This window comes from Candoia aspera, chromosome 1 (assembly GCF_035149785.1).
Source record: "Candoia aspera isolate rCanAsp1 chromosome 1, rCanAsp1.hap2, whole genome shotgun sequence".
NCBI lineage: Eukaryota > Metazoa > Chordata > Lepidosauria > Squamata > Boidae > Candoia > Candoia aspera.
Window position 1 is genome coordinate 96,152,224 of NC_086153.1, and position 26,067 is coordinate 96,178,290.

Consider the following 26,067-nt stretch of genomic DNA (forward strand, 5'->3'; position numbering starts at 1 on the left):
TGCGACTGCTTATGATCTTACTTCAGCTTTCCTTTGCCTTGCAATACAAAGTTCCTCTGAATTGTAGTCAAGAGAAACAAATAGCATTCCCATAGAAAACAACAATACCTACAGGAGTTCACCAAGAGCCACAGAGAAGCCCAGAAGGACTGTCAAGGCACATCAGCTATGATGTGCTATGATATTTTTGTCAGAGTTGTGAGGCAAAGAATAGCAGTCTAAAATAGACTTATGGACGAATATATTTCACAAAAGATGAGTGTTCTAAATTTCATCTGTGTACCTATGATAGCTTTACAGTATGAACTTATTTTTAATTTATCAAATTACATTGGATGCCCAAGGGGCAACTTACTATTTATAGTTTCATACATTCTGAAATAAATCTGACACCAGTAAAGGACTTCCTGCTATTTCTTAATGCTGCTGGCACATTGCATAGTATTTTCTTTTACCCACTAACTTTATTTTTTGCTTTTACAAAATTGCTATATGTTCTGAAAATATTTAGGAAATGTTATGTTTGAATTTATGTATGTTGAATTAAAGCACAAGAAAAAACTAATTTAAAAAGCTATGTGAATTTAGATTTAGGTGTTTAAATAAAAGCAAATTGTTGCTCACCTCAGTGATTTCAAATGTACACCTCTTCTCAGATTATCTGCTGATAACTGCAAACAGCTATGAGTTGTTTTATAGATGCCTTATAGAACTGAAATGCAGAATAATTTAAAACTTACTTATTTATTTTCTTGGCTGTTATTTAAATAGCAACATTTCATACATACCAAATATATTTAATGTTCAGGAGCCAGAGGCTGGTTAAAGTAGGAGCCTACAGAATATCAATAAATGAATGGTAATATTGTATACCATTAATTTTGTTTTTGCAGTGCCTGGTCCTGTACCTACAAAATCATTAAAAGGAACTCCCTTTGAAGACAAGATCTTCTTAAATTGGAAAGAACCGATGGATCCAAATGGTATCATCACCCAGTATGAGGTAGTATTGAATTGGGCAAAAATGCATGGGTTTATTTTTTTATGAAAAAAGAAAAATAAACCACTGATGGCATTTTGATCTGGATTCTGGAAATAGCCTATGGGTTATGAGGTTCCCCAAGCCTTTTTTTTTTTTTTTGCTATCCCAGGACCTTAACAGATCAGTAGATGATTTGCTTAATCCGAATGCTCTAGTATACTATGTATATTGGCTTGGAAAGGATCCCTGGTCAAAAGCACTCTCCATACTCAAAATTGGACAGGGATCCATTAAATCATGATTTTAGAAAGCTATGTATATTAATGTTACCAGAACTAAATCAAAGTTACACATTTAAGTCCTGGATTTTATCATTTATTACAAGTTCACTAGCAGTGTCTTGGCAAAAACAAGACTATAATTATGCAATTTTAGGCTGCATTTTTCATTTTTATTCTAAAAATTCTATCCACTCTGTGACTGAAGCAAAAGATATCAGGAAAACGATGTTAAATTGTAGAAATGAAAAAAGTGCTATGGTTTCCCCTTCTTTTCACTCTGTTTTTGTAATTGAGCTTTCTACTTGAGAACATAATGATTGGAATCATCACAGGTAGGCAAAGCACTGACTGTATTCAGGGCATGTTCACAGAGTTCCTGGGTGCCTTGTCATGTTTCTCTCACTGCTCACTGATCTGCCCACAGCTGAGCAACCCAGGACACAAACCATTTCCATGCTGTTAAAGGCATTCAGAAACAGCAACTTGGAGCACTTCCACTCGGAAAGGCACACGGGCAGTCTCTCCTGTTCAGAAAACCTGTGTTACATTGGGGGCAAGTGAAGTGGAGGGAAAGTTGTGTATACATGCACCCTTGCCTGTACATTAATGTATGGTATGAAGTTATCAGGGCCCCAAATATTGTCCATTTTTTTGTTTAAGGAAGAGCATGTCCCTGTCAAGGCACCATTTGTCTCACTCAGCGATTAACCTATGAATCTTAAATTAGCATGTGCTACTAATGATCTTTTGTTCAGTCACAGAGTAGATAGAATTTTTAGAATAAAAATGAAAAATGCAGCCTAAAATTGCATAATGATAGTCTTGTTTTTGCCAAGACACCGCTAGTGAGCTTGTAATAAATGGTAAAATCCAGGACTTAAATATGCAACTTTGATTTAGTTCTGGTAACATTAATATATAGCCTTCTAAAATCATGATTTAATGGACCCCTGTCCAATGAAGGCTACAGATAATATATGTGAGGATTATTAATAGATACGAGACATTTCTAGACTTCAAGGTAACATTTTTCTCTCCTGGAAACCTGAAATGCAAATACTGATTTATTTTTTTTAAAAAAAGATCATATATTTGATGAATGAGCCCTTGAGGAATGAAGGGAAAATAATAATTTTGCATCCAATTTCTTGTGTATCTATCATTTTTAGAACTGGGCAGCCTTGACAATATCACATGTCTCATTAAAACAAACTAAATATCTATTGGAGGCACTTAAATGCCTCAATCGTATATTCAGATGTTTATGCTGTGTTTATGCTGTGTTCTTCTAACAGGTACTTTTAATTGCTGGTTCTTCAGTAAAGATACTTATAGGAAAAGTTCAGTGTATACTTAGTGTATACAGCGTATATTCAGTATAAGACCTTGAATAAACAAACATCACATAGCTTCCTTATCAGTAGGTTTATTAGAAAGAAGGGGCAAAAAGACATGGTAATGTGCTACAAAAAATAAATATCCCTGTTTAGCTTTATACAGATCAGAGCTGTTTGCATAATTTGTGATCCACCAGCCATATTTTGTAGTCCTAGGGATCAGAAACACTATACCTGTATTTCACTACAGAAATTCAAAGAAAATGGGGATTTCAATGGCTAAGATGAAGCATTATTTAAAAAAAAAAGTTAGGGAACAAATTCACAGCAATGTCCTAACCAGGCTTAGAATTCCACTAAAAATCTGACATAATTTCCACAGGTCAGTTACAGTAGCGTACGATCCTTTGATCCTGCTGTTCCAGTGGCTGGACCACCTCAAACTGTGTCAAAACTATGGAACAGTACACATCATGTCTTTCCCCATCTACATCCTGGGACTACCTATCAGTTTTATATAAGAGCCAGCACTGTCAAAGGTTTTGGACCAGCTACAGCAATCAATGTAACCACCAATATTTCAGGTAAGAGCGAACATGGAACAGTTGGAAAATTTACCATATTAAATCTCCTTATTCTTTCTTCAACTGAAACCAGTGTCACTTTCATATAAAGAATACATGGAAAACATGGGGATACAAGCATGATATATTAAGTGTGTAATAAAAAATAGGCACTAAGAAATACAGGTAGTCCTCGACTTATGACCATTCATTTAACAATTATCTGAAGTTACAGTGGCCTTGGAATGGATACTTTTCAGGCTGTAAATCACTTCCGGGCATCACAGAATGTTGCACCACCACCCCATGGTCACATGACACATTTCAGGTGCTTGGCAACTGGCTTGCATTTACAACCAGTTGCAGCATCCCATGGTCATGTGATCGTGTTTTGCGACTTTTTTGCCATTTTCCGGTAAAAAATGCCCATTGGGGAAGCTGGATTCACTTAATGACTGCAGTGATTCACTTAACTGCCCATTATTTGCTTAATGACTGCTGTAAAATTTGTCATAAAATTGGGTCTGATCATGTGGTGACTCAACTTACAACTGCAACAACTTGCGATGGAAATTCCAGTCCCAATTGTGGTCATAAGTCAAGGACTACCTGTATAGCTATGTATATTTATGGATGCACGTATTTAAATCAGCGAAGGCTATGGATTGTTTAAAATTCATACTGAATTATCAAGATTATTATGGAATTTTGCAAAGAGTTGCCCATATTCTACTGTACAGTTACGTGTACTCATTTCTGCTATGTTATCTATTAGAATGCAGCCCAATGTTCTTTTCACTGAAGGAATTGCGGGAACAGGTGCTAAACTCCCTAAAATTGGTTTGGTTTGGTTAGTTTAGTTTTGAAATAATTTATGTGGCTCCCATCTAATGAAGATGACTCCGGGTGGCATAAAAAGATTAACCCCCCTCCCCAAAAAACTCCAGTTCATTAAAATCAATATTTGAAAACCATGCTATGCAAAAATGGAATTGATAGTTCTCTAATTATAGAAAATGTACTATTTTAATTATTTTATTTACCTTCCCTTACTCTGCCAGCAATCTTTATGAACAAATAAAATAAAATTGTCTTAAATATACAGATAGTCTTTGCTTAATGATAATTGGGAGCAGCAACTCCATCGCTAAGCAACATGGTCATAAAGTGAGATATCGTGACTGTGCCAACTTATGACAGCAGTTGTGGCAGTCTCAGTTGCCATTGCTAAGTGAATCCCACCCAATTGCAGCATCCCTCGGTCACGTGATTGCCATCTGCAACCTCCTTCTGGCTTTTCCATTGAGTTTGGTTGTCGGAGGCCAGCAGTGAAGATCTCAAATGACGATCATGTGACCATGGGATGCTGTCATGTCATAATTGTGAGCCAATTACCAAATGCCCAAATCACAATCACGTGACTGCAGAGCCACTGTGATGGCCATAAGTCTCCTCATTCAGTGCCGTCTTAACTTCAAATGGTCATTGAATAAGGGGTTGCTCAATAAGGACCACCTGTATATGAAATTAATACAAATAGCTGATGGTCTTACAGTTCATTATTAGTTTAGTGATAGATTCTGGTCCTCTTCTTTGGTGCTACCTAGAATGACCAGAAGTGAGTATCAAGATAGAGCAAAATGAACATAGTATGTTTATTGTTAACATAAGTAGGTATTTCTCTGATCCAGCTATCTTTATGTGTCAGTCACAGCCATGATCTGTAGGTGGCATTTCTGAAATTGCCTATAGCTGGTTTCAAACTACAATACAATGATAAATTGTTCTTAAGACACAGAAAGTAAAAATGTCTCAAGTTGTCTACCTAGCAATTAACACTCTGTGTTATCAGTAAAATATTAAGCACCACAATGTTCTGTCAGGTTGAGCTACTATACAGTAATGCCATGTATCAAAAGATATTTGAGTAGTTACTTGCTCCAAAGAAGAAAATCTAATTTTAGATTTAGATTAGAAAATCTAATTTTTATTTTATTTTTTACTTAAACTTCCAACAACAAATTATGCTTTTTCTTCTTTCCTTTTATTTTTTCCTAACTGACTTGCTAGTGCATTTTTTTTTTTTAATTTATTTATTTGATCGATTGATTTATAGTGCCGTTCATCTCAGACTAGTGACTCTGGGCGGATATCAACAGTACAAACAGTCATGATATAAGACAATAAAAACAATAATAAAAATTAAAAATAAATATAAATACAGCCGAGAGATCTAAAAGCCATTGGTGTCAGCACAACCATGAAATGGGGCCCTTCGCACACTTGGGGCCCCAGGCCCGGGCACAAAGCCAGGTCTTCAAGGCCTTCCGGAAAGCCAACAAGGTCAGGGTCATCCTAATCTCAGGAGGGAGGATTTTCCAGAGGGCAGGTGCCACAGCAGAAAAGGCACATCTCCTGGTCCCCACCAGCCAACAAGAGAACCAGCACCTTGGCTGATGGGACCCGGAGCATGCCCATCCTGCTGGACCAGACTGGACAGGCAGAACTAACTGGGAAAAGACAGTCCCTCAGGTAACCTGGTCCGAAGCCATGAAGGGCTTTAAAGGTGACAACCAGCACCTTGAATTGCACCTGGAAATACACTGGAAACCAATGTAGCTCCCAAAGCAGAGGTGTTACATGTACCAAGTAGCCGACACTATTTACAACCTGGGCAGCTGCATTTTGTACCAACTGAAGCTTCCGAATGCTCTTCAAGGGCAGCCCATGTAGAGCGCATTGCAGTAGTCCAAATGGGAGGTCACGAGGGCATGAGTGACAGTGAGTAGTGCCTCCCGGTCCAGGAATGGGCACAACTGGCACACAACTCAAAGGTGTGCAAGGCCCTCTTAGCCACGGCTGCCACCTGCTCTTTCAGCAGGAGCTGTGAGTCTAAGAGGACCCCCAAAATTGCTCACCAGGTCCATCTGGGGTAGTGCCACCCCGTCCAGGACCAAAGATGGAAGAACCTTGGTACCAGGCAGCCCAAATACCCAAAGCCACTCCGTCTTGCTTGGTTTGAACCGGAGCCCATTGCGCCCCATCCAGGCCCACATAGCCTCCAGGCACTGAGATAGGACATCCACGGCATCACTCAGACAGCCCAGGGTGGAGATATAAAGCTGGGTATTATCAGCATATGATGCTGATAATACTTCACCCGAAACTGTCGGATCATCTCACCTAGTGGCCTCATGTAGATGTTAAACAAGAGGGGTGAGAGGACCAAGCCCTACAGCACCCCACACAGTAGGGGCCATGGACTGGACCTCTCCCCTCCCACCAACACTGACTGGAACCAACCCCAGAGGAAGGAGGAGAACCAGTGCAACCCTGTGCTGCCCACCCCCAACTCCCAAAGCTGGTCCAGAAGGATACCATGATCGATGGTATCGAAGGCCGACGAGAGGTCAAGAACAGCAAGGATAAAAGCATTTTCAGAAACACAAATAGTAGAACATGAGATCTTGAAAGTTTGAGTTTATCTAACAGTGTCTGTCTGCCAGTGGATAGCTCAAATTTCTTCTCTTTATCATCATGTCATCTGCTGAAACAGTATATAGTGAAAGCTCAATTTACTGACATTGATGCAATAGACTTGTATGCAACAGACCAAATTCACTGCATTTTATCTCATCTGCATAATGGCATAATTAACACATTACATAAAATGACACAATTGTATGATTTGCATTATTTGTGTGATGAAATACTCTCCAGTTTACTACACTTTTGTGAATAATGGACACCTCCTCCCCCCATTCTGTTAAAACAAGATTTCACAGTATGGTATATGGAACTAAAGACAGCTCAGTGGTACAATTTGGGGAAAAATAGCTACCAGGATGTGGCCTTGCACCATGGAATATAGACAAAGCTGCAATAGAGTGAGGCAGTGGAAGCAATCAAGTTAAAATAGAAGATTTATGTAGAACTCCTGCTAGGCTCTTAAACACTTAAAAACACAATGTGAACCCTGTGCAAATCTGCTCTGGAGGGTGAGGGGTGAGAGGGAAGTGTGTTCTCATACTGAATGAGTTTCAGGCAGGAAGGGAGCCTGGGACAATGTTCGTATAACTTTGGGCTAACTAAATGCAAGTCTTATGAAGAAGGAACAATGAGATGGGAGGAAGAATATTATGTCTAGCATTTCCCCCTGTGCACACACCATGTTGTTAGTTTTTAAAATAACATTTTAATGCCTTTTAATCTGTAACAAAAGGAAAAAGAAAATAATACCCAAATAAATTAAAAACCAAAGCACAAAAAAGAAAACAAGGTAAACCAAAAAAAAATAAAGCATACAGTGAGGAAAAAGGAAGAAAGGGCCTAAAAAATAAAGATAATAATATTAGAGGTTTTAATTGTATCAATTGCCATTGAACAGTCTTAGATTGTCCAAAACAGCTTTGTAAAGCTTCAAATGTTTGTTAAACTGGTTAGCAATAAGCTGATTTGAATATTTTATTTATTTATTTATTAACACCTTTTCCCTCAATAACTCCAGAAAATGGTTTGCCAGCAGTCTTAAGGATTTGATGTCAAATGTCAAATTCCCATGAGAGTTCAAATCAAATTCCCAATATACATTTCAATATACATCCCAATATACAAATTCCCAAAACCTAGTAATATAAATGTGTTTTAATACTATTTTAAAATATAATCATTCTTCTTAAAATAATTGATATAATAATTGGAGTTTAAACAGAAATTGAAGTACAGTCTGTATCTATCTGATTGACTAGGAGCTGAAAAGTTAAAGAATCCAGGAACAAGTCTTGTGAAAAACATATATTCATATTTAGATGGATTCAAAGGTCACCATATAACAATCAGATTAAATCCCAAAAGTTAGGATTGTAGCATTTTCCATCAGTTAGACCTCTATTTACTTGTAAAAACTTGATTGACCCCCTCCCCCCCCCCCCCCGCCGCCATAATTATCTGATCAACAAAATAAAAAGATGCACAAAATGGCTTTGTTAAGATCTGGGTCATCCCCAGTAGGACTGTAGTAATTAATAGATGCTATCAATTTATTTCATCTTTTCATCACTAATATCAAGAAATATCCTTTTCCTGCTCTGCAGCAGATTTAGAGTTACCAGATTAATTTGTTCATCTTTTCAAAATTCTTACCTTTGAAAGAACATGGGATTATTTTAAAAAAAACTTTAGGCTTTAATTTGCTAATTTACTAAAAACCTATCTTCTCTTAGAAGGATACTGTGGTTTCTAAATTAGAGGATTTCTTGATGCCAAAATCCAGGTATCAAAAAACGAAAAACAACTGGATACAAAAATAGTTGCTTTCCCTTTTGTCTTGCTGCCAAATGTTCTCAATTAAATGATTCGTGTTCTTTGACTCCCTGAAAAAGTATCCTATCTTTCTTATTGTTCCATTCCAAAGACTGAGTTTGTCTTGACAATATTAAAATAGTATCCTGAGTAGTGGGTCTAAGAAACTGAACCAATATTGGGCTTCTTCTCCCTGGTGAATGAAAACTAAAGCCTAAAGAACTCTGATTCTGGCAGGTTTTTTTTTTTCATTTACAACATCTGATTTTGTACCATAAGGAATATTAAAAACACATAAATTATATCTGCATAAGAGGCTCTGTAAAGAGGCCAGTTCACTCTGAGTGATTTTATTTCCACCAAAAATCTTTAACATATTGGTTATCAGCAATTTCCAATTGATTTAGTCTATTCTCCTGAGAAATAGTTACTTTTTCTTTAAACTGTGACATGCTGTTATCTAGAGAGAGAGAGACCATGTTTCATTTTTTTAACTACTCCAAATCACAAGCAAAGACTCTGAAAATTATAAGCATTTTCACAGCAGAGGGATTCTCTGGGATCTCCAATGCAGTGTTTCTCAACCTTGGCAACTTTAAGATGCGTGGACTTCAACTCCGAGAATTCTGCAGCCAGCATGTTGAAGTCCATGCACCTTAAAGTTGCCAAGGTTGAGAAACACTACTCTAATGTATTGGAGCAATCCAGAGTTAAAGTAGATCTTTGAAGATCTTGAGATATTTGAATGTCTAACTCAAGAGACATACTCAGCTGGGTCAGCTGCAGAAACAGCTCCTTGTTGGTCTGTTTTATTTGAAGAAAACCATGAAGGACAGGAGGTGAGTTCTGCTTCTTTCAGTGCAATTTAGGACCCATATCACTACTAATAAAAAAGAAAAGGCTGGTGACATCTGTCTACCAATTAATTTAGGTATGAGTCTCAAGAAGAAACTTCCAAAGTCTGGGAGGTGGGTGGTTCATATAAGTAATGAAGTATGGAAGGACAGAGAGAATATACAGGGTTAGAAGTCTAGGAGCAGTAGTTGTCTCCTCTAGGAATAATGGGTATCTTTTCATTTGAATAGTGTGTGTTGATCATCCAGCAGACTCCAGTGAAACTTGCTTGTATTTCAAAGACTAGAATTAAACATCAATTTCTCGAGATGAATAATTTAGGAATTGTATATATAAGCTTTCAGAAGGCTTGAAAAGTTGTAATTATTTTACAGTGTTTATTTATTTATTTGATATAATGGTATATAGCTTCTCAGTATTGTAAATTTCAAATTGCTGCAGTTCTCAAAGCAGGCAACTGTTGGAAGTGTGGTCTTTCACTTTGAGCTGCTGCATCGCTGTTAAAACACTATAAAATTTCAATCAAATGGGGAAAAACCATAGAAGAACAATTTATAGATAATAGATATGTGATTCAACAACACGTTCCTGCAACTTGAACAGTATTTCTAACATAGCAGTTACGGAAATACAATAGAAAATGGCCAGGCATTATTAAAGATTCTTATTTCAGTTTAAACATTGAGGTTATTTCTATAGCAGATTTCAGACTATACACTCCGAAAACTGTACAGCTGAGTCCAATTCACGCATGAAAAAATGTCACTGAAATTGACAAGTTTCCATGATAACAGTTCCTCCCCTTCCACACCAATCTTCCTGTTTTGAGAGAAAAATCTGTAGCTAGGTATAACCACATTCAGGTGTATGTTATTACAACCAGTCCCCACCCCCCATTTTTTTTAATACAAAAAAATCTCTAAATGGAACAGAGCTAAGGTGATGTTCAGGGCATATATGTCCTAAGGCATATATCATTTTTAAACTCTGAATATAGTTTAGAAAATCCTCTTGAGACTGTAGTAAGAACTTAAATCATGTTAAGAATCTTGACAACTTACTGGACAATTGTCATAGTTCATCTACAAGGCCTAGTAAATATTAATAATTTCAGTTGCATGGTTGAAGATTTGGATGACTCCTGATAGGTCTACTTTACCTTCATAAGTAACCCAAACTAGTCAGATGTCCTCCCTACAAAACCCACCACATTGTGCTACAGCTTTCACCTATCCTGTTTTCCAAACAACCACATTTCATTGTTGTTTTCTTGCTCAATTCAGAAAAGCCATACAAGAATTCTGGAAAGGCTATTGAAGAGAGAGGTAAAATAGAAGTGAGAGATTGTTGTAGTATTAATTTCAATTTTTTACAGCCCTGTGATATAAACCTAGATGATGATATTACTTCCCAAGAATGAAGAGGTCACAGAATGCAGTTTGGGGGATTAATTTATATTGCTGTAAGATATTACTAGATCTTTTGACTAATATTAACTGTTAGTGCCGTTTTCTGTTCTGACCAGCTTCAAAGTTAGTTTTAAATTGGTGGCGGTGGTCATCTGAGATACTTGGGAGGCATCCAGGGGCGCTGCTCCTCAGATTGTTGGGTGCGAGACCCTGTTTGTTAAGTTGGGCTCTAAGAGGGACCATTTGGGACTGTTGCTATTGTACCTGCCTCCCTGCTGCATAGCAACCTCCCTGCCTGAGCTCCTTGACTCTGTAGCCAGGTTGTGGTAGAGTTCCCCAGGCTTATGGTGTTGGGGATTTCAACCTGCCTTCCTTGGGGGTGGGGACAGTGGTAGCTTGGGAGGTCATGGCCACCATGACAGACTTGGGCCAATCCCAAGTCATCCAAGGCCCGATGCATAATAGTGGTCAGTCATCTGACCTGGATTTTCTTTCGTAGCAGTGGCAGAGTGTTCTGAAATAGGGGAAGGTATTGGTTTCTCCCCTGTAATGGTCAGATCACTTCCTGGTGAGCCTCCAATTCTCTGGCATCACCCCCCTCTGCAGGGAGGCTGGGCCTATTAGATCGGCCTGCCCCAGGAGACTGATGGACCCAGTTGGGTTTCAGAGGAAGCTTGGGTTGTTCCGGGAAGTCTGCTGCACAGTCTGACCAGAGCCTTGGTGGCTGCATGGAATGAGAGAGCAGCCACTGCTTTGGATCGGATTGTGCCTGAGCGGCTTCTCCGTGCCCATGGCTCCCATAGCTCCCCATGCTATACGGGGAAGAGCTGAGGAAGCTTAAGAGGGTTAAGAGATGCCTCGAGCACTGCTGGTGGAAGACAGGGAGCAAACACGATCAAACACGAGCTAGAGCTGCTATTAGAGCCTACCTCATCGCAATAAGGGCAGCAAAATGTTATTTCTCTGCTCTTATTGTATCTGCAGATAGCCACCCAGCAGCCCTGTTTTGGGTGACCCGGACTCTCCTTGGAGGGAGTAATTCGGGGGTCTACCTTCAGGGCTGTTGTGAGGAATATGCTGAGCATCTGGCAGGTAAAGTCGCTTGCATCCACTGTACGTTGAATTCCAGCCTTTATGCAAGCCCAGTGGGGGCTACAGGGTCTGAGTCTTGCATGCTTATCTGGGAGGAGTTCAAACCCATTGAACCTGAGGAAGTGGACAGGGTTCTTGTAGCTGTTAGTTCGGCCACTTCTGTGTTAGATCCATGCCCCTCCTGGCTAATCAAGGCTGCTTGGGAGAGGGCACGTGATTGGGTCTGGGCAGTGGTTAATTCCTCTTTGAGGGAGGGGTGGTCCCGCTGGCTCTTAAGGAGGTGGTGGGGCACACCCTCCCAAAGGGGCCATTGCTCAACCCAACTAGTCTGGATAGTTTCTGTCTAGTCTCCAACCTCCCTTTTCTAGGGAAGGTTGTTGAGAAAGTGGTCACACAGCAGCTTCAAAGGGCTCTGGATGAAGCGGATTATCTGGACCCCTTTCAGTCAGGATTCAGGCTCGGATATGGGACTGACACAGCATTGACTGCACTCTTGTATGACCTCTGGTGGGAGTGGGATGGTGGCAGTGCGACCATCCTTACTCTTCTTGACCTCTCTGCAGCCTTTGATACCATTGACCGTGGTATCCTTCTGGACTGGCTTCGGGAGTTGGGGGTGGGCAGCACTGCGCTGGTTCTCCTCCATCCTCCAGGGTCGGTTCCAGTTGGTGTTCATAGGAGGGGAGAGGTCCAGTCCATGGCCCCTACTGTGTGGGGTGCCACAGGGCTCAGTTCTCTCGCTCCTTTTATTTAATATCTATATGAGGCTGCTGGGTGAGGTGATCTGACAGTTTGGGGTGAGGTATCATCAGTATGCTGATGATAACCAGCTTTATATCTCCTCTCCAGGCTGTCTGTGAGGAGTGCCTAAGCTAAATAGAAGACTCAGACTATAAACAAAGTTATGTTCTGGCTTTTATTCAGAATAGAGTGCACACCAGTAGAAAACTGAGAGTGAGAGAAGCGCGCCAAAAGTTGAATTAAATAGCCTCGCGCCAAATAGCGCTCCACCCCCACATTCCCCAGGTGTGCCCCACAGGGTGACCGGCCATCCATGCTTGCTAGGTGAGAGGTTGCCCAGCCCCAATCGCCTCGGGCATTGCTCCGTCTTTCTTTCTGCGGCGTAATGGCTCGTTACCGGGTGATTAGGCTTCGGAATTCCTCGAAAGCGTCCGGACACGCCCTTCCAATCTTCGCCCTGATCTTCTCCTCGCTAATGGTGTTAATTGCCAATTACCGGGCGATGAGGGCTTGTAGATCTCCTAGACCCATTACTGTCTTTGTCCTGTTTTATCGCCCATCCCTCTCCAGTCATTAGCAAGCCTCCGTGCTTTGTCATGCGAGCCGTTGCGATGTCGCCAACAGCGCACCGGCGATCATGACACTGTCTGAGTGATGCCATGGATGTCCTATCTCAGTGCCTGGAGACTGTAGGGGCCTGGATGGGGCTCAATGGGCTCCGGCTCAACCCAAGCAAGACTGAGGGGCTTTGGGTGTTTGGGCCTCCCAGTACCAAGGCTTTTCCATCTTTGGTCCTGGATGGGGTGGCACTGCCCCAGATGGACCCGGTGCGCAGTTTGGGGGGTCCTTTTGGACTCACAGCTCCTGCTGGAAGAGCAGGTGGTAGCCATGGCTAGGAGGGCCTTTGCACACCTTCAGGTTGTGCACCAGTTGTGCCCATTCCTGGACTAGGAGGCACTACTCACTGTCACTCATGCCCGCATGACCTCCCATTTGGACTATTGCAATGCACTCTACATGGTGCTGCCCTTGAAGAGCATTCAGAAGCTTCAGCTGGTACAAAATGCAGCCTCCCGGGTTGTAATAGTGTCAGCTACTCGGCACATGTAACACCTCTGCTTCGGGAGCTACATTGGTTTCCATTCAAGGTGCTGGTTGTCGCCTTTAAAGCCCTTCATGGCTTGGGACCAGGTTACCTGAGGGACTGTCTTTTTCCAGTTTCTTCTACCCATCCAATCTGGTCCAGCAGGCACGCTCCTGGTGCCATCAGCCAAGGAATGTCGGCTGGTGGGGACCTGGAGACGTGCCCTTTCTGCTGTGGCGCCTACCCTCTGGAACATCCTCCCTCCTGAGATTAGGATGGCCCCAACCCTTCTGGCTTTTCGGAAGACCTTGAAAACCTGGCTTTGTGCCCGGGCCTGGGGCCCCAAGTGTGCGAAGGGCCCCGTTTCATGGTTGTGCTGACACCAATGGTTTTTAAGATCTCTCAGGTGTATTTATATTTATATTTAATTTTTTGGTATTGTTTACATTGTTTTATTGCTTTTTTTATTGTTAAGCCACCCATAGTCACTGGTTTGAGATGGGCGGCTATATAAATTGAATGAATGAATAAATAAATAAATAAATAAATAATTGTAGCTATAGAAGTTATAATTGTATTCACTGCCCTGATGGAAAAATAGAATAAAGAAATGTGGAGTGGGGGGGAGCTATATCCTTTCTCCAACAGATCCAGGTTGTATGAAGCATCATAAAAGAAATCCAGTGACACCATATTGGCTCTTTACAACTTTAAAAGAAGAAGATGAAGATAATTCAAAGAATTGTCAATATTTTGTATGTGGTATGCTTAGAAAACTTGAAATTCCTAATCAGTATTACAATTTTTCAGAGCTATCGTGAAATATATTTTTAACCTAAATCCATTCTACACATCACTGGATTTATTTTGCAATTTGCTTCACTGGTATACGAAGTTGTCAGCAAATAATGTTGTTGGGGGTTTTTTGTCCTGTGTAAAACTGGTAAAAACCTGGATTTTTTACCAAGGATGTCAATTTTCTTTTGACCCAGCTCCCACGTTACCAGACTATGAAGGTATTGATGCCTCTCTCAATGAAACAGCCACAACCATAACTGTACTCCTGAGACCAGCACAAGCCAAAGGAGCTCCTATCAGGTAAAAATAGCAATTACATGAAGATCCTCATGTAATAAAAATGGAGGGGAAAAAAATTGGATCGGCAGTTGGCAATCTTTTGAGAGCTGTGTGAACACACATATACACAAACGCACACACCCTTGGCAACCATAATGTAGAGTGTACGAGGAGATATTATCATGACACCACATAAATGGGATGGAATATTTTTCAGTTTTCAGGGTGGCTTTTATGTTTTTTTTTGTTTTGCTTTGTTGTCTTTGTGTACTACCCCTATAGCTTAGAGCTTAATGCATTTTTAAAAATTTCCTACTGGAAATCAGTAGGAAATCATACTTCTGATTTACATGATTGGCCATATAGATTGTGCGACTTATCCCTTCTTCAAAAGACCTTAATAATTCAATGAATGAATGATCTGAAGTCTCTTTGATGTAACTGTCTTGCACTTTGTTAACTCCTTTAGTGCTTATGGATTTAAAAAGGCTTTATTCCAATACAGCAGGCCTTACTTCAGCATAAACAGGTAAAATATTGAGTTGCACGAGACCATATAATCTGGATATACTTTTGCCATGCATTAATATATAGCTTAGATGCCAGGGGTGTTCAAAAACGTCAAGATTGAGCTGCAGCATTGCCTACTCATAGTGGGATAGGTGTGTACAGGAAATAATAGCTTAATCACTTTCTCCAGAATAATCTGGACAGAACCCTTAATCGTACGTCAAGTACATCCATATACACAAAGAAGTGTCTTCTAACGCCTTCCTTTAACAGTAAAAAAAAAAAAAACTGGAAGAAGGTGCAAGGTCTCCCCCTGATTTGCCTTACTTATTCAATAAATCCAGACTGTTTTCCTTATTCTTTATTGGAGGTGAGATGAAAACAGAAATGATAGAACCAAGAGACTGACTAGGTATGATAATATGTGAGGGGAGAATTTAGAGCACTTCTCCTGCATAGCCCTTTTGTCACATGAGGTGGAAAAAATGTGGAAAGATGTTGATTGCCATTGTTGCCTTTCTTGGTTTCCTGATGTATCTTAGTTCTAGGATCCAGAATGGAAGCAAAGCCTCCTCAGCTGATATTCTTAAATCAGTCTCATGATGCCCATACTGTTTCTATTCTTGATTTAAATAGAAATTGTGCATTTTAGAAATCAGCTCGCCCTTACAAATGTTCCCTTGTCTTTCTTGCCTGCTCCATGCACATGGCCCTTGAAGCAGATGTTTCATAATCCAATTCAAAATTGCAGGTGCTGTCAATCATTTCTTAAGATGCAACATGCTGCAGTAGTCACAGTTCTAATCATGACAGAATCGTGTCTTGCCTGCCAAGTGTTATATCATAATCTGTAGTTTTTAAGGGCCTCCTGAAGCTGTAAGACAAACAGCAGATCTGAGATACAAAGGGAGACTGGGTGAATCAGTGTTTATTATAAAATATGAAGCTTTTTTTTACCAAGCTGGAGATCCTCAGCTCAGCCAGTAAACAATAAATATTTATTCAAAAATTAGATATGTGTGCATACGCACAGACACAGACACACAGATGCAAATGATTTATTTATCATTAGCAACACATACTAGTTGAATCTTTCTGCTAAGCAGTGTCTTCAGATTTATAAATAAATGTGTCAGGAAATCCCTAATGAATTATTATGGATATTCTGTTGGTTTTATTGTTCCATGCTCATGATCAAATTTACCATCTCCTTTGATATTTTCTAAATTAACATAAAAACGTAAGAATAGTTCTGCTAGATCAGGACAAGGCCCAGTTGAGTCCAGCACTTTGTTTCTCATAGTGACCAACCAGATGACTCTGGATTGCTCCCAAGGAGGAATTGGAGACATACCCCTCTCTACCCATTGTTCCTCTCCAGCTAGAATCTGGAGAGATGGTGCTCCCAACCTAGAGGTTACATTGAATCTTCCATTCCAGACAAACAGCTCTTGAAGGACACGTCCTCCACTAACGTATCCAATTCCCTTTTAAAGTTATCCAAATTAGTGGCTATCACCATACCATGTGGAACTGAATTCCATAAGTTAATTGTATGCTGTATGGAAAAAAAAAATTCTAAATCTCCTTCCAGTCAACTTCCCTGGATGTTCACTGGCTAGTGTGTTATGTGCCTTTCTGTGCCACGCATTTCATACTCTTTAATCATGGCTCCCCTCAGTGACCTTCTTTTAAATAAAGAGTCCTAAACTTTCTAGCCTTTTCTCACAAAGCAGATGTTCAAGACTACTCATTATTTTGGTTGCCCTCCTGCATTTTTTCTAGCTCTAATCTATCCTTATTCAAACGCAGCAAGCAGAAGTGTACACAGTATTCTAAATATGGACTTAGAATAAGGTTTGTATAAGGTTATTACAAAATTGGCAATTTTTTTAGTTTCGACCCCCTTTCCAAAAAGTTATTTGCAGAAAATTTGCCATTTTTCACATAGAATCAGCAGCTTCACTAAGGTATCCACTATGACCTTGAAATCATTTTCCTGATTAGTTGCAAGCAGCTCTGATCTCCTTAGTGTGTATATGAAGTTAAGGGTTTTTGCCTGAATGTGCATAACTTTACACATAATTAAACTGAACTGCATTTGCTGTTTGGTTGACCATTCACCCAGTTTAAGGAGAAAAACAGTATGGGACACATCCCTCCAGGAACCAATACCCCAGATAAACAGGAAATAGCACCAATATAGCAGGAAAGAAACAATCAGGAAAAAAACAATACTTTAATCAAGGAGCTATAGAAGGAAGAAAGCATACCTCAACCAAGGTGTTCAGGCCGTCATCTTTTTGTTTCCTGACTGCCATGTCCATTCATTAACCCGTGACAGGGAAAGCTACTATATATAAGCAGCCAGCAAACTCCACTCTCCCTTGCACTGACAATGTTACCGAGCCTGGTAGTGAAACGTCTGCAAGCAAACAACCAAGCTCAGAGAGCACCAAGAACCCTACAGTTCAACCCTGAGCTACAAATATTATCTTCTATTGGAATAGCATTATGATCAATACTTCCTTTTGGTTTCACAACACATTTGTCTCAGACCAGGTGACAGTCACCATTTAGGGTTAAATGCAGGGTTGCAACCTTCCTAGTCAGTTGAAAGACCCATTATTCTAAGGCAGGTTATTTAGGTTATTTAATAACCTAATAATTAATCATTAGGTTATTTAATACATTTGATGTCTTGTCATAGCCTAAGCATGAATGTACTCAGACTATATGAAAGCAATTCTAATCCTCCATTATTGTACCGACCTCTCCTTTGTATGTCTCAGATTTCTTTCAATACCTCAAGATCACCTTCAGCATTCTGATTCCTGGACCTAAGTTATATTTGTGGCCGGATAATGCCATCCATAGTGATTCTGTGGAAAAACCTGGTCTTCTATTGTTTTTTGATTTATACTCTTGGTGTAAAAAGGAACACCTTTCCTCTCCTTTCTATAGTGTTTGTATTCTGGAATGTTCATATCACCCAGATTCTCTCCATTCCTCCAGACTTCTGTTACATTCACTATATCTATGCTTAGGCTGATTCAAAACCAAACACTCTAATTCCTTTTTCTTGGCTTGGAGACTTTTAGCCTGGTGTAGAAATATCTGTACATGGTGTTCTTTTTCAGTTGCCATTGATGCAAGCCTTCTATCTATCTATCTATCTATCTATCTATCTATCTATCTATCTATCTATCTATCTATCTATCTATCTATCTATCTATCTATCCGATTTGTCACCGCCCATCTCCTCTGACCAGAGGGACTCTGGGTGGTTTACAATATAAAACACACTATAAAACAATTTCCCAGAGCTACCAAATATAATAAAATCCAGATGGCTGTGGTCTCATTCAGTCATTGTGTAGGAGGGGCACTTCAAGGTACTAGCCAGCCCCAAGTATGACTATTCTCCTCCCTGCCCCAAGCCCAGTGGCCAAGCCAGGTCTTCAACTTCCTCCGGAAGGCTAGGAGCGATGGGGCTAATCTCACCTCCAGGGGCAAGTTGTTCCAAAGGGCGGATGCTACTGCAGAGAAGGCCCACCTCCTGGACCCTGCCAGATGGAATTCTCTTATCAACAGGGTCCGTAGCATGCCGTCTCTGCATGATCAGGTGGGACAGGCTGATGAAGTGGGGTAGAGGCGGTCCCTCAGGTAACCCAGACCCATGCCATGTAGGGCTTTATAGGTGATAACCAACACCTTGAATTGGACCCAGAAGCAAACTGGTGCCCAATGCAGCTCGCGTAGCAAAGGTGTTATGTGCACCCTTCTAGGGGCGCCAAAAAGAGTCCGTGCGGCCTCATTTTGGGCCAGCTGAAGTTTCTGGATACTCTTCAAGGGTAGCCCCATGTAGAGCACATTGCAGTAGTCTATATGGGAGATAACAAGGGCATGAGTGACTGTCCAAAGGGCCTCCAGATCCAGGAAAAGGCGTAACTGGTGCACAACACGAAGCTGTGCAAAGGCCCTTCTGGCCATGGCTGCCACCCTGCTCTTCGAGCAGGAGCCGTGAGTCCATGAGGACCCCCAAGTTACGCACCAGGACTGTCTGGGGCAGTGTGTAATGAATGCCTATTCTAAAACACTCTCAGACTCATGAGCAGGAATGCAAAGATATCTGATTTATTAAAGAATAGTATGCAGGATCACAAAGAAAGCTGAGAATGATAAAAGCGTGCCAAATGCAAACTAAAAACCCTTGGTACAAATGAGATCCCTCCCCCCGTAGAATCTTCCCAAGCTCACAATCCCAGGTGCTCCTAACGGCTTCTGATGGTCTGTGGGAAAAGTCCTTGAACAGAGCACATAACCCAAACACATTCCATTGAAATGAACAATAGATACAGAGCTTGGTACAAGGTTTCACAGCAGCTCCCTCCCAAATAGAAACGCGCGTCAGTGCCATGGCATGTGAAACGTTACAATGTACAGTGCACATTGAAACAGTGAACATGACACAGTGCAACCCCATCCAGAACCAAAGATGACAAAGTCCCAGATATGGAAGAGCCCTTAACCCACAGCCACTCCATCTTACCAGGGTTCAGCTGAAGCCTGTTGTTCCCCATCCAGGCCCCTACAGCCCCCAGGCACCGAGAGAGGGCAGTCACAGCATCACTTACCTCACCTGGGATGGAGATATACAATTGAGTATTGTCAGCATATTGATGATACCTCATCCCATGGCGACGGACAATCTCACCCAGCGGTTTCATGTAGATTTTGAATAGGAGAGGAGAGAGAACCGAACCCTGCGGCACCCCACAAAGGAGGGGTTGAGGGTCAGATCTCTCACTCCCTATCACCACCGATTGGGACCGGCCCTGGAGGAAGGAGGTGAATCAGCACAGAACCACGCCGCCCACCCCCACTCCCTGAGCCGCCCCAAAAGGATACCATGGTTGATGGTATCAAAAGCCACTGAGAGGTCAAGAAGAGCAAGGATGGATGCACTACCCCCATCCCACTCCTGCCAGAGATCATCCATAAGTGCAACCAGTGCCATTTCCATCCCATATCCTGGCCTGAAACTTGACTGAAAGGGGTCTAGATAATCCATTCCTCCAGAACCCTCTGGGGCTGTAATGCCACCACTTTCTCAACTACTTTCCCCAAAATGGGGAGGTGGGAGACTGGACAAAAATTATCCAGTACAGTAGGGTCCAGCGATGGTTTCTTGAGGAGGGGTTGTACCAACATCAAGGATGTATTGACCATCTCCTGGACCCAGCCACATGTCACCTCCCAGGCTGCTTTCACCAGCCAGGAAGGACATGGGTCTAGATGACAGGTGGTGGCATTTACTGTCCAGAGGATCCTGTCCACTTCCTCGGGTCCAACAGGATCAAATTGTTCCCAGATAACATGGTAAGTACGGTCCCTGGGTATCTCCACAGACCATGCCTCATGCTTGGAATCTAACATAGAGCGGATCTGAGCGATTTTGTCTTGCAGATGCTCCGAAAACTCCTCTACACGGCCCTGTAGGTGGGTCACTGCGCCCACCTTCCCCAATAGGGATTCTGTGATTTTAAACAGGGCCGTTGGGCAGCATTCTGCAGACACAATAAGGTGGAGAAGTATTGACGCTTTGCTGCTCTTATCGGCACCAGGTAGGCCTTAATAGCGGCTCTAACCAGTGTTCGGTCACATTCAGTCTTTGTCTTCCTCCAGTGGTGCTCTAGACGTCTCTTAATCCTCTTCAGAATCCTCAGCTCCTCCGTAAACCACGAGGAGCATCGGGTACAATGAGGCAAGAGAGGTCGCACAGGCGCGATCCTGTCCAAGGCTCCAGCCGCCTCTCTATTCCAGGCAGCGGCTAGGACCTCCACTGAACCATGCAGCAGATCATCGGGTATAACCCCCAGCACCTTCTGAAACCCTACCAGGTCCATCAGTCGCCAGAGGTGGACCAATCAAATGGGTCCAGCCTCCCTGCAGAGGGGGGTGGCATAAGAGAATATCAAGGCCACCAGGGTGTGATCTGACCATGACAATGGGGATAGCTGTAAATCTCCCCTCAGGTCACATTGCCACTGCTCTGACAAGAAAAGACTCAAGACAAGAAACTATCTTGAGTCGGGTCCTGAACAATCTGAGTCAGGCCCATGGCTGCCATGGTAGCCGTGAACTCCCAAGCCGCCTCCGAGGCATGGCCCAGGGATGGCAGGTTGAAATACCCCAGAACCATAAGTCTGGGAAACTCCACCGCCAACCCCCAGATGGCCTCCAGCAGCTCAGGCAGGGAGGTTGCCACACAGCAGGAAGGCTGGTACAGCAGCAAGACTCCCAACTGCTCTCGGGCATCCAACTTGAAGAACAGGGTCTCACAACCAGCCACTTGTGGAGCGGGGCCCCTGAAGGCCACCAGAGACTCCCAGATGACAACTGCCACCCCACCACCCCTGCCCTGGTGTCTCGGCTGGTGCCATGTCGTAAACCCAGCCAGGCACATTTCCAAAAGGGGCACCCCCACTTCAGGGCCCAGCCAGGTTTCAGTAATACATGCCAGGTCTGCCCCCTCCTCAGTGATCATGTCACATATGAGGGGGGCTTTGTTGTTAACAGACCTGGTGTTGAGTAGCAGCAGCCGAAGACCAGGGCCCCTATTAATCTGCTTTTCCTGGTCTTGTCATCATATTTTTGTCTCCTGACTGCCCTTTCCAACACTGGCCCTATCCTTTATAGTATTTCCTGAATCATCTATAGTTTTCAGAACTCTATGCTGCCCAGCACTGGTCTGCTTCCCCCGGGGATCAATTTCAAAGCTGCTCTGCCACCTTTCTAATGTTTGCATCAGCAGCCTGGTACCATTTCAGTTCAAATGGAACACACCTCTCTTTTACAGGGTCACTTTTGTTCCCAAAAGTTTCTCAGTGTCTTTAAAATCTAAATCCCTTCTTCTGGCACCTATCTACATATTGACACTCCTAAGCTCTGCCCTATCCAGCAGTTACTTTAACAACATTTTGCACCAGGCAGGCAAGTCACCTACGATGTACAAATCTACAGCAAACCATTTTCTCTGTGTTCTCATGACCAAATCAGCCACAGACATTGGTGCTATATTTCTTTTCTTTTTCTATAGGAACCATTTAACATGTGTTATACTTTTACAGAGTTGAAGTCATAGCATCCTCACATGGTCACTAAACGTACCTGGATGCTTAGTTTGTGAAGTGTCCCCCTCCCATGTTAAAATTATACTTCGATAGCTTTGAAATTGGAAGCCTCAAACATACTATGAATACATAAAGAAGTCAGAAAGGCTGTTCCTTTAAATTCTACTCTTAATATTCCAATTATTCCTGCAAAAAAATATTAAGACTTTCATGCATTCATTTCTTCTGTGTGTTCATAGACTTGGAAGGAACAATGTATACCACTGAGTCCAACATCCTGCTTCGTATAGGAATCCAAGTGAAAAGATACCTGACAATTTCCTATCCATCCTATGAATGAACTCATCTAATGAAGAGAAGTCCACAAACTCCTGTTAGAAGCACCTCTCAGATCTTTGCATTAAACCCAAAGATCTGAATCTCCATCTGTACAGATACTGGGGCAGAACTAATTTATATAGTCTGGTTCTTCTTGTGTTCATTCTGAATGCTGAAGAAAATTTCCTTCTCCCAGTATCAGAATGAAAAAAAAAAAAGTGCTTTATGATACCATGACACAACTTACATACTTACACCCAAGTATTTTGTCATTTGCCTCCCCCCTTGCTGACACCTTGCACCCTCCCTTCCTAGACATAAATTGATTTTTCCTTAGCTCTGTCTCTGAATGAGATATTAGCTTCAAGTTAAACTATAAAGTAGGTAATAAATAAAACCTTATCGAGCCTATCCCCCCTCCAAGACATTTTGCTTATATATGACCACTGCACTGTGGTTCCATTCCCCCAGTTTTGATTATTCTAAACAGGCCAGATGTTGATATTGACAAGTTTACTGATCTCTTGGTACTTTGGAGAGCAAAAGCCCTGTTGGTTGTGTTGCATTGGCTACTCAGAAAAATAAGAGCAACTGTGTCTGTAAAGTCTAAGATAAGTTGCCTGTGTTCCCAATAGAGTAGTCAAGCTTTTTATATGAAACTTTGTAACTTAGTAGTGCTAGATTCTTAACGGTAACAATGGAAGTGCATACAATTCTACATCTTTTCATTGAAAAGCTCCTGAACATAGTCATTCACAGAATAAAGATTTCCACTTTGCTTATCACCATTTGCCCAGGCTGGTTTTCAGTCCCCTATCACACTCACTTTGCTTTTTGCTACTTGAGTAGATTTTACCCAGACAAAATAAACCATATATGAATTGAATATTGAAGTGATATGGATGTGCTTCTGGCTCATCAACCCTGAAAGGTCATAGTTACTTTTCCTTACAACTATAATCACATCCAGTCTCGATTAAGAGCATTTTAATTGATTACTTGACATTCTTTTGATAAATAGCATGGCCTGAGCCTGTGATATAATTTGCTATTAATAGTCAGATAATGTAGATAGGAATGTAACTGAGAAAATGGGGACAGCAACTCTAATCTGGTTTTATTATCTCCGTATTGCAGGTGGGGCTCATGCTTACAGTCATCCTGCATTATGTTCTGCCAGTTTAGATAGGGATTCCAGTTATTTGTGTGTGTGTTTTCAGATTTAACAGTTGTTATCTATTCAGTTTTCACTGAGTCACACCCCAGCCCTCACCTTTTCATCAGTGGATTTCTCACAGATGCATCAAAACTTGGTTATCCAATGTCCAATGAGTTGGTCGTGGATGGTGTAATTATTGTTCCTTATTCCATGAAGGTTATACAGTTATGTAGATAACAGAATGTCCCTTGATTTTCTAGGTCACAGATAAAGGGTCTGATAACAGCATGTGTATTTGTGTCTGTTCTTTTTAAAACTCTTTCCCTGCAGGAAATGTAAACACAGCCATGTGACCAAATATTTATTTATTTAGGCAGTTTATATGGCCACCCATACCACCATGGTGACTCTGGGAGGCTAATGGCTGTTAAAAACAAAAGCAACAACAAAATAAAATGCATAACATCAGCCAAGATAAAAACCAATTAGACAACAATTAAAATAACCATCTCATGAGCCCAGTTACCTTGAACAAGGCCTTGTGAAGGATTGAATCCCTATCAATCAGACTCCCAATATTTTGGAGACAGCCCCATGGGAACGTAAGAATAATGACACAACAGGGTTTGGAAGCCAGCTTGAAATTTTGATTACAAGCCAGGTCTGGATAGTTGAATTATAGTTAATGAAGGGAAGAAAAATATAGTTTGCATTACTTTGTGATCATAATGGCCAGGGATGGACCTATAGGATGAAAGATGAGGAGTATCTACCACATTTTCCCAGAAATCCTCTGAGTTGTACTCATTATGGCCTGCCTTCCTGCCTTGGCACAGTGGCTTTGCAGTATTTTTGCTGCCACAACCTATCTCAACAGGGAATACCCTCCTCAGCATCAGAGGGTAGAACGTAAAGTAATACACAGCCTCTTCTGGCAAATCAAGGAATACATGAATTATGAAAGTAAATTAAAATCTATTGTGCTCCCTCCTGTAACTATAGTGTGACCTTGAGGATTGTACTGGGGAAAACCACCCCCACTCTCTTAGGAGCCAAAACAATATAACAAGTTTTATTTGTAAATTAAGTTTTATTAAAAATAAGAAAAGAAAAAGATGTACAACTTTCCTCTCCACTTTAAACAGCCTCTTGTGAGAACAATGACTGTTGGAGAAATTACTCCTATAGCACTGCTAAAATTACAAGCAGTGTATTAAAAATAATCTCCCAGAAAACAGTTCAGAGGAGAAATAAGACTGGAGAAGACCAGGTGATGGTTTCCTGAGTTGTTCTGGTTTGGAAGCACTCAGAACTAAAGAGGTTCCAAAATTCATAAAAAGAGAATAACTATACAAATTGCTGAGCATGTGCAGAGAACATGAAACTATAGCCAATAAGCAGGAATTCTAAAATCTCAGGGACGTTAAAACATTTAACAAGTGACCCTCATTAAAATAAAACCTAAAATCCTGAGAGAGAGTTCTAGCTGAACTTTGTTACCCAAAAAGCAGTTCCTGAAATCAGAAGTCCCTTCCTGATTCACTGTTACCTTGACTCACACTTTGCTTCCCTTGAACATCCAAGCTTTCTTTTTACAGTTTATGGGAGATGGTAAAGTCCCTACTCTCCTTCCCCCTTCAAGGCTTGGGTTTTAAACCACCTACTTTTCCTTTGCCTGGAGGTGATGGTTGAGAAGCTTCCCTTTTGTCCAACCTGGGCAGATCTGGATTTGTCTCCCTTGCCTGCCTACACGTTCCTAGCCATTGTATGCATGCTTAGATGAAGGTGTTGGCATCGAGGTTACAGGTAGTCCTCGCTTAACGACCACAATTGGGACTGGAATTTTGGTTGCTAAGTGAAGCAGTCATTAAGCAAATCCAACCCGATTTTACAACCTTTTTCATGGCAGTCATTGAGCGAATCACCATGGGCATTAAGCAGGCCATGTGGTTGTTAAGCAAATCACATGATTCCCCATTGGTTTTGCTTGCCAGAAGCCAGCCAGGAAGGTCAAAAATGGCAATCACATGACCATGGGATGCTGTGATGGTCATAAATGTAAACCGGTTGCCAAGCACCCAAATCATGATCACATGACCATGGGGATGCTGAGATGGTCATAAGTGTGAGGACTGGTCATAAGGTATTTTCCAGCACCTTCATAAGTCCGAACTGTCACTAAATCAATGGTTGTTAAGCAAGGACTCCCTGTAATTCTTTGT

The 26,067-nt window shown here is 41.5% G+C and overlaps 1 protein-coding gene across 4 annotated transcripts in view; it reads left to right on the plus strand.

Moving 5' to 3' along the window:
• Window positions 1-26,067, plus strand: part of PTPRK (protein tyrosine phosphatase receptor type K) — a 419,912-nt gene that overhangs the window by 315,699 nt on the left and 78,146 nt on the right. For all 4 annotated transcript variants that reach the window (XM_063310171.1, XM_063310189.1, XM_063310180.1 and 1 more), the window contains exons 9-11: window positions 894-1,003; window positions 2,983-3,184; window positions 14,638-14,743. In XM_063310171.1, the coding sequence (XP_063166241.1) occupies window positions 894-1,003; window positions 2,983-3,184; window positions 14,638-14,743 (418 nt within the window). The remainder of the gene's footprint in view (window positions 1-893; window positions 1,004-2,982; window positions 3,185-14,637; window positions 14,744-26,067) is intronic.